Source organism: Phascolarctos cinereus, unplaced genomic scaffold, assembly GCF_003287225.1.
Source record: "Phascolarctos cinereus isolate Bilbo 61053 unplaced genomic scaffold, phaCin_HiC Scaffold_3;HRSCAF=262, whole genome shotgun sequence".
In the NCBI taxonomy this organism is placed as follows: domain Eukaryota; kingdom Metazoa; phylum Chordata; class Mammalia; order Diprotodontia; family Phascolarctidae; genus Phascolarctos; species Phascolarctos cinereus.
The window spans coordinates 196421212-196436693 of record NW_027555736.1 but is presented as its reverse complement, the minus strand read 5'-3'; the positions used below and the strand labels follow the sequence as shown (position 1 = coordinate 196436693).

The following is a 15482-nucleotide window of genomic DNA, read 5'->3' as shown; positions in this document are numbered from 1 at the left end:
TAAAATAAATATCCATGTTCATACATACACATGCCTATCTATAGCTGATATACAGATACAGTTTATGTCTCTCAGGCCATCTTTATCTCACATCTCCTCCCTCTAGCCTCTGTCTCTAGCTCTTTCCCTGGGATCCTGGGATAGTGACTGGTGAGAGTTCTTCATATCATAAAATGACATAGACCCAATATACTGCTGTGCTCCCATAATGATGCTGTTTTCATATCCTTCCCTCCTTGACCCTTTTGACTCTCTACTGCTTTCTACCTTTCTACCTGGGAACTAAAGTTAAACCAACACTACCATTCCTAGAAAGGATATCTCAACTGACCCATTATGGCTTGACTCACCATCATTTGGACTTCCTTAGACCAAAACAGCCCTCCTTTGCCACTATTCCCCAATATATATTATCTTTCACTATTACAATGTAAGCTCTTTGAGGACAGGGACTGTCTTGTGTTTTGATTTGTATCCCCAGAACTTAACACAGTGCTTGGAACTAGTAAGCACTTAATATTTTATTCATTCACTCATTTATTCATTCATCCTTCCTTCCTAAGTACCATATTCCCTCTGGAGAATAAAAATGAATTTACATTACTCACCACAGAATATATTTTATATTTATATATGTATACACACACACACATATACATTTGCATATAGCACTACTAAAAAATAAGGCCTTTTTTTTTAAGGAACTTTGTATACTGGAAATTTATTCTTCCTCCTCTAGACAATCTAAGCAACATCTCTAGAACCAGCCTACTGCAGAATCCCTAGGGAAAAGAAAAGACATAAGTACCTCCATAAATCTTTTGATCTTTATGCTGAGAGAATAGCACTAAGTCATTTCCTTCACACTTGCCAGGAAAAAAAGAGACAGAAATCCCTGGGAAGATTCATGCTAGTATCCTGTATTAATTGTTCCTTACTTTTTTCAATTTCTATTCCAAAAACTGGGCCAGGTTGCTCCTTCTCTTCCCAACAATAACTTTGTATCTAAGTATTCATTTGGTCTCAAGAAGCCACATAGAACCTGGGATTGTAGATAAGATCCACAACATTTCCACTGTTGCCTAATCTTGAGAAAATTGAGAAATAATTCTATCTCATGTTATCTTTCATCTCTACCAGTTACATAGCCCAAAAAACCTAAAGTAGAGATCTAGAAACAGATATAGGAGACAGTACTTTGCTCCTCACCAATAAGCATTTCAAAATTCTTGAAAAGGAAGAAACATCTTTACTATAATTCATAAATGGGACTTTTCCGATACAAAAAGAGAAAGTAGAAAAGTGTCTCTGAAGCTACCATGTCATCTTTCCAGTCTTAAGAACTGCCAATCACCTTAATCTGGGGGGGGGTGGTTAGAGGTCTTCACAGCCATTCAAGAAGCACTTACTACTGTGTGCTAGGCACCAGGGTTACGAGTACAAAAAATGAAATAGTCCCTGCCCTCGAGGCACTTATATTCTATTGAGGGAGATAATATGTACAAGTATAGGTATATATGGAGTAATTACAATCAATACAGAAACATAAACTGAGTGACCATAAAATAAATGCAAGGAAGTTAGGGAGGGAGGACATTAACTGTTGGTTGGACTAGTAAAGGCTTTGTAGAGAAGATGGGTGTAGAAGGAAGTGAGGGACTTTATGAGGTAGAGTAGAGGCAGGAGTGCATTTCAGGCCTACAGAAAAGGTCAGTGCAAAGGCATCAGGATGGAAGATGGAGTGCCATGTGTGAGGAACAGAAAGAAGTATAGGTTAGATGTACTGCAGAGTGCAGGAAGTAGAGTGATGTATAATTAAGACAGAAAGACAAGTTGGGGTCAAGTTGTGAAGGGCTTTTTAAAAAGCTAACCTGAAGGGTTTCTATTTTCTCTGGAACACAATGGGTAATATAGTATTGAAGCTCAGGAGAGGGATTGGGGTTGTATGCATAGATCCATGAGACACCTGCATAAAATGATCACTAAAACCATGGGAGTTTATGAGATTACTGAAACAGTGTAGAGAAGAAAGAGAAGGTCCAGGATAAAGCCTTTGGGCACACTGCTAGTTAGGAGATGGATAATGACTCACCGACAGAGAATGAGTGGCCAAAAAGGTAGGAAGACAACCAGCAAGAAGGGGTAGTCAGCAGTGAAAAATGCAGCAGAAAGGTCAAGAAGATTACCAAGAAAAGACCATCATATTTGGTAGAGATTTCTGTTACGTTGGTCAATAGAAGCTGCAGGTGAATGAGGAGGACGGAAGCCAGATTGCAAAGATTGAAGGAGTGAGTGAGGAGGAAAAAAATGGAGGCAAGGAGAAGAGAGCTTTGAATAGGACTTTGGTTGACAAAGGGAGGAATTGACTGTCAAGTTTTCAAAAGCTATCATTTGTCATTCTAACTTCTAAAAAGCAATGTGCAACTCTTACAAAAATGAATCTTGAGATCACTTAAAATAACTAAATGGTAACTCAGTTTCCTTTTTCCTCTTCGCCTTCATTAACTTCCTCCCTTCACTCTTTCATTCTTTGGATTCTGATTCTCCAGACTACTTTATCAACTATAACCCAGCAGCTTTCTCACTGCAGAAGGTTACTTTACCTCTGTTGCCCCTTAACTCTGATTGATCAGTTCCTCATAGAACCTCCATTTCAAGGAAAGAGACCACAGCAGTCATATTCACTTCTTCATTCTTCTTTGGGCTCTACTCCTGATTCTATGGACTTGTTTCTCCATCATGACCCCGCAGCATTTTCCAACTCCCTTCCCCTGCTTCTGAGCTTCCTTTTATGTGTTACCTTTCCCTATTAGACTGTGAGCTCTTTGAGGGCAGAGACTATCTTTCTTTTTGCTTATATTTGTATTCTCAGCACTTAGCACAATGCCTGAGGAAGGCCAAAACAAATGCTTGTTGACATTTTAAAGCATGTAGCTGTCTAATTTGCCCAAATGATCATCATGCGGTTTAAGAAGTGCCGTACTTGGGGATTCCTAACTGTTCCACTGAACAGATTCCTTAGTCCACTATCTGCTGGTTGGGAATACATAGTTCCCATCATATCTCCAAAACCAAAACTAAATATTAAATATGTTTATAGGTACTATACATTTTTATTCTCTGAATCTCTGGATTTCAACATAAAAGGAGAAGGGATGTCCTCGACCATGATCAAACAGATGGACATTTCCCTCTATTTTCATGCTATTATCTCAAAGATTATTGTGTCCTGGGCCATTAACATATGCTTGTTGACTGACTGATAAGCCGAAAAAGAGAAAGGCTAACTATGTATAGAAGTGGAAACAAGGATGTCTGCCTAAAACATGAGTACTTAGGATCCACGAACCTTCCCTACCTCCAACATTTTGGTGACTGTATTTCAATATATTGGGCAGCTAGGTGGTGCAGTCGATAGAGTGCCTGACCTGTCACTTCTATAGAAGAGTCATATTCCTGAGTTCAAATCTGGCCTTATCCACTTACTAGCTGTGGGACCCTGGGCAAGCCATTTAATCCTATTTGTCTCAGTTTCCTCATCTGTAAAATTAGCTGGAGAAAGAAATAACAAACCACTGTAGTATCTTTGCCAAGAAAACCCCATTATGGGGTCATGAAGAGTCAGACATGACTGAATAATTTCAATCTCATCAGTTTTCCTTATAATTTTATATATTTTATTTTGAGTATTGAAAAGGGGTCTACTGGTTTCACTAGACTTCAAAAATGATCCAGGACACACAAAAAAGGTTAAGAACTGCTGGACTAATACAAAAATGACTTACTTTGTGAATGAATAAAGGTATTGCTTCTCTTTTTAATGAAATGTCCTTAATAGAGGGTGATATTGGAAGAAAAGTTGTTTCTGAAAACTCATGAAGGTTCAAGGTATCATAAGTTCATAATGGTTCAATTCTTACAAATAGCTGAGAGACTAATAAAAATGATGATGATGAATTATGTTGGCCAGATATGTATCATCTCTTATGAGAAGCCATTCCAATCCCCTTGGTTTTTATTTTTCTGTTTTCTCTCTCTCCCTCTCTCTCTCTCTCTCTCCCCCCTCCTCTCTCTCTTTTTCTATTCCCCCCTCTCCTTTCTTCTCCCCTCCTTCTCTCTCAAAATTATAGCAATACAGTGTACTGAACAGACTGAAAAAGAAACCTGTTATTCAGATGAGTCATAACCTCATTTGTAGAACTTTTCCATCATAAAAAAATCTATGCAGGAGTTCTTCAAGAACAAGTCAGTTAAAAATATAAAGATTTATTTGGTTATTTATACGTCAGATTTGGGGTTGAAACTGCTTTTCAATTGATGTGTTATTTATGACATGAACACAGGTAATTAAATTTAAAGGTGATGCTCACTAAGCTCTATTATAATAAAAGCAAAATGATGGTAGACTGTAATAAGAAAGCTTAACATGTCACAGAAAGGCACCAATAGAACTTGAGTATTTTTCTCCAACAGTTTCATTTAATAGACATATATACATACTCTATCCATCTATCTCTATTGTCATACGTCTCTCTATCATTCTATCATCTACTATCACCTATGTATATATACATGGATGTATATCTCTATGATCTACCTGTCTGTCTGTCTCTTCATCTAATATTATACATATAACATATATCTACTGGTGACCTTTGTGTTCTTATTATATTTTTAAATTTTTTCTCAAAGATATTTTATCAATCCTTTATTTATACAATAACACATTATCAAATTAATAGCAAAAATATCTCAAGAGTCTATGGTCAGCTTCACTTTAATTCTTATGTTCATAAAGAGAGAATCGGATGTAGAGTGCAAAATGTTTTCTGTAGGGTCACAAAAATTAGACTGCAAAAAGAAAATGAGACCATCATCATTTGATGTACTTCATTAAGTAGATGTCTACCAAAGGAAGAAAGAAAAACAATTCCTCTTTTCAGCATAATGCAATACCATGCCCAAGTCCTTATACCTTTCTTCCCCTTTTCTATTCTTCCTACTAACACACACACATACACACACACACACACACACGGATGGTAAAAGAAAAAATCTAAACCCAATGTACATAAGTTTCTGCAAGAGAAGAAAAATCTCTATTATTTGAGAATTACGTAATCAACTCTCAATTATCTAACAGTATACTAGTCCTTGTGTAGTTGTTTACATTTGGTTCTAGACCTCTGGACCAAGAACAAACCATCAAATCCTCTTCTACATGCTATCTAGGCTAGACACACCAAAAGGGATAGGCAATTAGATAGGGTTGCTCATATAAGGACGTCTGGGAGCCCTTACTGCAGCTGAAATATTATACCCGTGTTGTCATGACTTCCACCAACAAATCTGCTTGATTCTTTTTTTTTTTAACTTGCTCTGGACTTTGGCTTGGCAGTCTAGTGTCCCCTAGATTAACTCTTGGTATCTATTACTCTACTGACTGAAGTAGTTAATCCTATGTCTTCTGAAGATAATTCTGTTTGCATCCTTGGCACTATTTATTAACATCGTATTTGGTCTCCTGGTCCCATTTCTTGAGCCTAACTTCCCTGGCTTATTTCCTTCCCACATTCATTTTTGGCCAGAATATTTTGTTTTAAGCAAATCTTGACCCAGAGGATTATCTGCATTTCTCAACCTAGCTGGAGGAGAAAATAACTGCTCGATTTTCCATTACTCTCATTGTGATGACACTATTTGTTTACCATCACTTCACATAACAGTATGAGATGTGTAGGCCACCAGGTAAGATATGATTTCAAAAAGTAGAATTAAGTGGATAGAAGTAGACAGAAAGGAGTAACGAAGGAAAAAGAGAGAAAGAGAAGAAGGGAAAGGGGAAAAAGAAGAGGAAAGAAGGGAGGCAAGAAAAGAAAGGAATGGAGGGAAGGGAAAGGAGGAAAGGAGATGAATAGTTGAACTCTGCTGGCAGGTATCCACTCAAAAGTAAGGTTACATGTTTTGCAATGAGTTTGTCTTTGCATTGTCTGGTTTGATGTACTAGGGAATATCAGCTATAGCCACATTAATATATCTATATCACTATATCAATATTAATTATAAATATATCATGTAGTCAAATAAATATTGCTTATGGATTTGCCTCACCAACTCTCACCCATAAGCCTTTATTCATGTAATTTCCTCCTTCCCTTTAATGTTTTCTTCAACATTTCCAAATTCTATCCATCCTTCAAGGCCTAGTTCAAGCCCTGTTTTTTCTTTCTTTCCTTCTTTCCTTCTTTCTTTCTTTCTTTCTTTCTTTCTTTCTTTCTTTCTTTCTTTCTTTCTTTCTTTCTTTCTTTCTTTCTTTCTTTCTTTCTTTCTTCCTTCCTTCCTTCCTTCCTTCCTTCCTTCCTTCCTTCCTTCCTTCCTTCCTTCCTTCCTTCCTGGGTTAGGCAATAGGGTTAAGTGACTTCCCTAGGGCCACACAGCTAATAAGTGTTATGTGTCTGAGGACAGATTTGAACTCCAGTTCTCTTGAATCTAGGGGCTGGTGCTCTATCCACTGAGCAACCTAGTTGCCCCTGAGCCCTGTTCTTTCTTAAAGACATCCACAGTGCAAGGTCAACCATTTTCCATGATGCTGGTAGGGCAGGGTTCCTAAAAGTAAAGTACTACTCTTCTCTCCATGCTCCAAGAAAAAATTAAAAGTGAAGATCTTACTCCTTTCCCCTATGCCTGCTAGGAAAAAAAAAAAAGTCTGACTGCCTTATGGATTTCTGGAGTCCAAGTTTAATCACTTTAAATAACTTTAAACATTAAAGATAAAAAAAAATTTCCTGACAAGATCAGGTCACCAGATGTTTTATATTTTGATCTCCTATTCCTTACCTCATGTAGTATTAAAGGGTATTTCACATTTTGCTTTTACTATACTGGCCTGAAAATTTGGCATATACTGGAGAGTACATTACAACTGTCTTGTAATTTGCACCTTCCATGTGGATATGTGCTATTTGGATGAATTTTAATATTAGTTATAGGATGTTGATGATGTTGCTAATGGTAACACCAAAGCACTGGCAATGGTCACTTGTGAAATTTAGTAACTGTGATAGTCACATGAACTTAAATTACTGTCGGTGGTTTATACAAGCACTTTTTTCCATTTCTACAACACACTTTTAATGATACCCTACAGACGGCAAATAAAAGAGAGTTTATCTCTACAAGTTAGCTCAGCTTTAACCTTCTGAAGTAGGGAAAAGCAATCCAAACAAAAATGCTGGATATGAATATGATCCATTGACTTGAAGATCTCTCTTTTCCCATTAAATAAAGTATTTGCAACCACCCTCCAAAAGGCAAAAAAGAGAGCTGGCTTTAAATAGTCACAGTAATATTTGGATAACTTAAGAACGTCTATCTTTTATGGATTTCTAGAGAATGGGAGGAGTTATACTAGAGAAAACATGACAAGTTTTGAACCATTTTCAAGGCTCCAATCGGTAGCAATAGTTTCAAGAATGTATTGTCAATGGAAGTTGCTGACACAAATCAAAACTTCTTTTCATTTTTTTTCAGAAATGTAAATTTATACAGTATCAACAGCCATTTTATGGATGAACAGTCTATATGTTGAAAAATGGTTGAGACTTGTATCTACCTGGGCTTTAAATTGGAAACTAGAAACCACTTTGGGGCTACTTAAGGACATCGTTATATTAAAATTTCAATAACATCTGAAGATAGCTTGAAATTAATCAGGAAACTCTTGTTTTAACCTTCACTGTTGAAAAAGATTTAAAAAAAATAACATATTTTATGACTTTGTACTAGGACAGGAAGCAGAACGTAAATTTGTGAAATTCATTTGTGGAGGTAGCTACCATTACAGAAAGTCTCTCTATCACTGCAGATAAAAAACTAATTCCAAATATATAGTCTTAGAAAGCTGCTGGACACATTGAAATGTTAGACGACTTGCCCATGGTTGTACAGCTAGTATGTATACCAGGAAGGACTTGAACTTGGGTCTTTTTGACTCCCCTATCACAATATCTATTGTCCCATTATCTCCCATGTGATTTAGTATACCAAGTATAAATTATGAAACCTATTATTAAAAATCTTGCTATGCCTCAGGCCTATCTGCTAATGATCAGTTAATGATAAACGCTGATATGTCTGTCTCTCTCTGTGTATACACACATACACATGTGTGTATATATAAACATATATGTATGCACATGTAGACATATGTGTATGCATGTGTACACACACATAAATGTATTTATATACACACATAAACAGAGAGACATTATATATACACATACACACATACAGAAACTTTTTTTGCGGGGGCTAGGCAATGGGGTTAAGTGACTTGCCTAAGATCACAGAGCTAGTGAATATTATGTGTCTGAGGCCAGATTTGAACTCAGGTCCTCCTGACTCCAGGGCCAGTGCTCTATCCACTGTGCCACCTAGCTGCCCCCCAGAGACATTTTTAATGTGTCTCTCTCTCTCTATATATATATGTGTGTTGTGTCTTTATCTATATACATACATATGTGCATATACACACAAATTATATAATTTTGTAATTCTTGAGGATATAGCCAAGCATTATACAGACACATCTCCAGCGCTTCTTCAACTGTGGATCTCGACCCCATATGGGTTCGCTACCCACAGTTTAAGAAGCACTGATGGGGTTGCAAGTGGAAAAAGTTGAATAAGCCCTGTACATACATACGTATAAATGTAGAATAAGACACACACATCCAAGAATTACAAAATTGTTTTTAAAAATATCAATTGTTTCAAAAGCTAAATGCCTTTCCCCCACCTCACCTCCACCCCAACATACACAAAAAATTATCCTCATCAAACTGAGGATCTAGTTAGTTGCTTTCTTGTTAACTTATGTCTTACTGTAGCATATAGGGTATATAGAAACATGAATTCACTTTACAAAGAGATTCCTTAATAGTATTGTGTGGGGTCCCAATGGGGCAGCAAACACCAGGATCTAGGCCAGAAGCAAGAGGAATGGTCTAACCAGTTCCAGCGCTGAATTTTTCACATTCAAGTGAAAATGTTTTTAGCATCTTAATGACTATTGAGTCAGATGTTTTACTATGCTTTTGTACTTTCAGAAAGTTCTGGGGCTCCCATAATGCAATATAATCAGTCTCCCCCATAGCAAGGCTATGCTGTGTGAGCAGATTCTAGGCAAGACAGAGGTTACCTTCAGGAGAGATTTCCTTCCAAGGATTAGGTGGATACATGAAAGCTGCATTCTGGATTTGATCGTGTATATCTTCATCTTCATTAAATGGAAATGTACCGCTAAGGCTTACGTAGATGATAACCCCAACAGACCACATGTCTAAAGAACGATTGTAGCCTTTGTTCCTAAGAACTTCTGGAGCGAGGTAAGCTGGTGTGCCTACCACTGACCTCCTGAAGGACTTCTCTCCAATAATTCGAGCAAAACCAAAGTCACAAAGTTTCACCTGTTTGTAATGAAAATATGGAGTAAAATTAAATGCACAAGTATCATTATTCTATTCCCTCAGAGTTAGACTTTTATATACAATTTTATAATTTTATATTCAATATTATAATTATATTCAAGACCAGAAAATGTAATATATGTTCATTTGTACTTCTCATAGTGTACAGAAAGTTCATTATTTCCCTTCCATGCTATTTCACTTGGTGATCTCATTAGCTCCCATGATTAAATTATCATCTCTAAGCCAAAGATTTTCAGATTTACTTATCCAGACCTAACCTCTCTCTTGACCTCCAAGCCTCATATCTTCCACTGTCTATTTGGCACTTCAAACTCAATGTCCTGCAGATATTTTAAACTCAATATGTACCAAAATGAATTTATTAACTTTCCCTATAAGCCCTCCCCTTCTTGCAGACTTTTCTATTACTGTCAAAGGCACCACCATCCTCCTAATCACTTATGCTCACAGTCTGGGTGTCAGCCTCAACTCCTTGCTCTCTCTCTCCCCTACCCTCCTGCCCCGATATCCAGTGTGTTTCCAAGTCCTATAGATTTTACCTCTGAAACTGCTCTCATCTATGTCCACTTTTCTCCTCCGATATTGCTACCAGGCTGGTGCTGACTCTTCTCACCTCAAGCCTGAAATACTGCAATAGCCTGCTGCTTGTTTGCCAAGTTTTTTCCCACTTCAGTCCATCCTCTACTCAGCTATCAAACTAATCTTCCTAAACACAGGTCTAATCATGTCACCAGATATTCAAAAAAACTTCAGGATCAAATATAAAGTGTTCTGTGTGGCATTCACCGTCCTTCATAATTTGGCCCTTTTCTTACCCATTCCATACACTCTAGGATACTGTGACACTGACCTCTTTCTTGTTCCTCACACAAAACTCTGTAGCTCCCATCTCTGAGCATTTTCATTGGCTATGCCCCATGTCTAGAATTCTATTTCTTCCTCATCTCCATCTCCTGGCTTCCTTCAAATCCTAGCTCAAATCCAATCTTCTACAAGAAATCTTTACTAATCTTCCTTAATCCTTTCCTCCAAGTGGGTTTATCTCCAGTTTATCCTGTACACATCTTTTGGTACACAGTTATTTTCATGTTGTCTCCTCCATTGGACTTTGAACTCCCTGAGAGCAGAGACTGATTTTTGCTTTCCTCTGTAACTCTAGCACTTAGCAGAAAGCCTGGCACATAGTAGGCACTTATGCTTGCTGCCTAGTTTTATAGTTTGTTGGCTGTCCTTATTTCTTGAAGAGGACCAAAATGACATCACTATGCTAGAGTCAAGTTTCAGTGTGTCTGACTGTGGCTGAACAGACCAGTAAGAGCTTGGAATGCCCTACCACAGTTCAGGCATAAATAGTTCATGTGAACACTTGGGGTGGTTTCTCTAGATTTGCGTATCTTGCATTTCCTGGCATGGCACTGGTATAGTGTCCAGGTTTCACAGGCATGCAACAATGAGGTCACCACAACCACTTGGTAGATCTTCAGTTTGGTAGTCAGGCTAATACCTCTTCTCTCTCAAACTTTCCTTGGGAGCCTCCCAAACATTGAGCTAGCTCTGGAAATACTCACATCAACCTCATTATCAATGTGTACAGCCCTGGAAAGTACACTACCAAGATAAGTGAACTTATCCACAGCATTCAAAACTCCATTTGCTGTAACTGATGGTTCTACATAAAGACAGTGGGGTGGTGGCTGACGGAGCACCTGTAGTTTCTTAGCGTTGTTAGGCCAAAATTAGCACAAGCAGCAGAGAATCAAACCATATTTTGTTGCATCTCAATTTCAGAGGCTGCACTGAGTGGACAATCATCTGCAAACAGAAAATCATGTACCAACACCCCTTCCAGTTTGATCTTAGCTTGTAGCCTTTTCAAGTTAAAGAATTTACCATCAGTGTGGTAGCTGACCTTGATGCCATGTTCATCCTCATTGAAAGCATTTGACAACACGGCTGAGAACATTATGCTAAAAAGCATGGGAGCATGCACACAGTCCAGACAACCAAATTTTGACATAATTTTCCATAAACCCTTGTGACTGACAGTATCAAAGGCTTTGGTCAGATCTACAAACACACCCTACATCTCATTTTATAGCTAACAAGTCTGAAATGGCTAAGAATTTGTGACTATTTCTGAATAGTTGCATATGTGTAATATAACATATTAAATGAAAATATATAAAATTTTAGTCTAGCATTTTAAGTTTTGGTTGCTGCCAAACAGGTCTTCTGAAAGCATAGGTCTGACCAGCCTACTCTTCAGTTCGAAGAGCTCAATGGTTCCCCCACTGCTGCTAAGATAACATATAAACTCCTCTGTCTGGCATTTAAAGACCTTTGTAATCTAGCTCCAGCCTGTCCTTCCAGGCTGACTACACACTTAATGTTCCTGCCAAACAGATCTTCTGGCTTTCTACACGCCCTTCTATCTTCTTGTACTATGCCTTTGCCCAGGTCCCTCCTTCCCCCACTCCTGAAATATTTTCTTTCCTCTCCTTACCTTTATTTCTTGCAACCCTCTCAAGGCTTTCCTATGCTACACGAAACCTTTTGTGATTCCCCCAATTGTTAGTGCCTCTAAATTACTTTCTATTTATTTTCTACTTTGTATTTATTTATTTGTAAACCTATTACATCTACCTGGTAGAATTTAAGGTCCTAGATGGCAGGAATGGTCTTATTATGTCTTTGTGTTCCCAGCACATCTAGCAAGATGCCTGGCACATAAGAGATAATCAACATGGGCTTGTTGAATTGAATTGAATTAATATAAGGCTGGTGGTTCTTGAGTATTTGGGCAAAGTTAGAAACTACAGAAAGCCAGATGAGGCAAAGAGAGGTACAATGAATTGGCAGTAGTTATATTAAGGTAATATGGAACTGATGGTCTCACGCTCAGAAGGAATATCACAAATGTAATATTAATCAATAATCAACAAGTATTTTTAAGTGGTTAGATTTTAAGTATTAGGTGCTGGAATGAATACGCCAATGAACGGATACAAATGTGGCTGTGAAAATTGGAATTAAGTAAATGGTTTGAGAAATAGGTGACAGACCTATTAAGGACAGAAGAAAGGGTCTGGTATTTTTACTAAGAAATGTCTTATACTCACCTGTGGGAAAGGATCGGCCGATGCTAACAACACATTTTCTGGTTTGAGATCACAGTGAACAATGTTTTTAAAGTGAAGATGCCTCAAGGCAACGAGTATCTGTCAAGAAGGAAACCCACAAGAGAATTCCATTTTATGGTGTTTTTCTACCCATATGTAAATTCCACTGAAATATGAAGCTAGGATTCACAGTGCATTACAGAAATCCAGGCCAGACCTCTCTTCTTCATATTCTGAAGAGTGCAATGAGATATTTAAGTTATATATACATATGCATGATTAATATGTATACATTATACATAATATATACATATCAATACACATATAATGTTTGTTTGGACTCTATGGCAGAAAGGGGATTGTTGTTTTTGTCTGATTACCAAAATTCTAGAATGGCAGTGATATAAAATGGCAGAGGAAAATTCTGTTAACAGCTGTAGCAGCTGACAGGAACACTCATTCCATCTTGGGAGAACAAGAATTTCCCCTTTTCCCACCTTAGACTTTTACCAGTTCCAAAACACGTAACTGCAAACTACAGTAACTTCTAGATAGTTAGTTCATAGCCTGAAGCTGCTTGATAATTTTATAATATCATATAAAATAATAAATCCCATTTGTTTTATACTGTAGATTTTGGGGTAAGAGCCTAAAAAATAAGGCTAGAAAAGTATAAACAGGGATAACATTTGATATTAAATATTATTTTTCTAGATCTCTAATTGATTCCTTACCTGGGTAATTAAAAACTTCGTTATGTGCTCTGGCAACCTGCCCTTTTCACTTGACAAGATCATCTCCAGCATGTCTCCATGGAGTTTTTCCATAACAACAAACACTCTTTCAGGCGTCTCAAACATACACTCCAAATTTACAACACCAGGGTGATGAAGGTTCTATTAAAGATAAATAAAGCACTTGAAGAAAATGAGGTTTTTTTTCTTAAATACTCTTTGGCAGGCTCTCTGATTAAATAAAACTGTTCATGCTTAAAACTACGGAGGAATCTACAGCTAAGATTTCCCAGCACTTCCAAATTCTACATATGTTGCCTCATGTTGATTCAGTTTTTACATCCCTGTAAAACATATCTTTAGTTCTTCTGTCTGGAGAATGGCATCATCTCCCTTCACACTAAACCCCAAATTCTCTTATTGTTGTTCAGTTGTGTCCAACTGTTTGTGATATCATTTGGGGTTTTCTTGGCAAAGATACTAGAGAAGTTTGCCATTTCCTTCTTCAGATCATTTTACAAATGAGAAAACTGAGGCAAATGGATTAAGTGACTTGCCCAGGGTGACACTGTTAGTGTCTGAGGCTGCATTTGAATTTAAGCCTTCCTGACTCCAGGCCCAGAGCTCTGTCCACTGCACCACCTACCTAAATTATTTTAGGACGTTGCCTGGAGCACTGAAACGTTAAATGACTTGTCCTTTAATTATTAGCAATTTGGGACAATTTTTCAGATAATAGATGTGACTTTATTTGGCACTTAGCAAGCTGCCTGGCAAATAACAGGTGCTTAATCAGTGCTTGTTAAAGTGAATTGGACTTTTCCAGCAAGGTTATCTGGGCATTACTGTGAAGAAACTACCACCTATACCTTAACCCACCACCCTACGCACCCTGCTGTTTTGTAGTTAGTTGACATATGATTCATATTTACTTCTCTGTGTAATACTTCTCTCTCCCTAATAGAATATAAGCTCTTTGAGGGCAGGGACTGACTCTTTTACTTTTATATTCTTAGTGCCTAGCTCATAATAGGTATTTAATAACCATTTATTGAACTGGATAAAGAGGTACATAATATAAAAAAATACAAAGTGTTTTTTGAAAGGTAAGGGTTAGCACTCTATAAGCAGGAAATCTTTCTTGTAGGAGGTGGCACCTCAGCTACGTTTTGGGAATCTTTGTTTGGAGTCCTTTGGACACATGGAGAAATTCAGTCTTGACAGTTAGCTAAACATAACTGGCATACTTAAAGATAATCTGCATACTTGGGTTTTATAGGTTGTGACCAATGACCAACCAATAATTAGCACCTAATCTAACATGCGTTTGGGTATAATGCCAAATGATGTTGCCCTCATGAATGGTGAGGTTGGCTTTTGAGTTTTGCCAGTCATGCCAGTTTTAAAAAAAAGATTTATTAAGGACTTGCTTTGTGAAAAAGTATTGTACTAGGTACTGGAGATACAAAGAAGGGAAATAATATATTTCAGGCCCTTAGGAAGCTTCTAATCCAATGAGGCGGAGGGGTAAGAAAACTGGTTGTGAGTTAGACTGGATGGGGTGAAAGAGAGGTATACAGTGCCATAAGAAATGTGAGGAGAGACCTCTCTCCCCCTTTCAACTAGAAGATTAAGGGAAATTTCATAAAGTTGACACCCGAAGTGAGCCCTTAAAGCAGGCTTACATAACATAAGCCACAGGGCTGCTTGCAGACGCCAAAGGATTTCACGTGGCTGTCACATAACTCGTGACAACTAATCATCGTCAGTCTGTGAAGATGTCAATGGATAGAGAAGATATGAAGGAAGGGAGTTTTGGGGATTGGGTTCAGCCTATGCACACAGGTAACCTGGACAGGATAGGACCAGGAAGAGATCAGCAACTGTTTCTGTTCTACAGGAATGTCTGAAGGGGAGTAAAGTAAAATAAGGCAGTAAAATAACATGGATGGGAGTCAAATTGTGGATAACTTGAATGCCAGACTAAAGACACGTGTGTGTGTGTGTGCGCGTGCGTGCATGTGTATGTGTGCATGTGTGTGTGCGAGCGTGCGTGTGTGCACATGTTTATCCTATCTGTATATACATTCCCCATATATGCTTCCATGCTTCCAAGAACCCATGATTTCATCTGGGTG

General features: G+C 37.8%; 1 protein-coding gene across 2 annotated transcripts in view; it reads right to left on the bottom strand.

Annotated features, from left to right (window-relative positions):
• The window catches only part of PRKD1 (protein kinase D1), a 413900-nt gene that overhangs the window by 15973 nt on the left and 382445 nt on the right, over nucleotides 1-15482 (bottom strand). For both annotated transcript variants that reach the window (XM_021004291.2, XM_078151407.1), the window contains exons 14-16: nucleotides 13345-13506; nucleotides 12611-12709; nucleotides 9200-9467 (exon numbers count right to left, since the gene is read on the bottom strand). In XM_021004291.2, the coding sequence (XP_020859950.1) occupies nucleotides 9200-9467; nucleotides 12611-12709; nucleotides 13345-13506 (529 nt within the window). The remainder of the gene's footprint in view (nucleotides 1-9199; nucleotides 9468-12610; nucleotides 12710-13344; nucleotides 13507-15482) is intronic.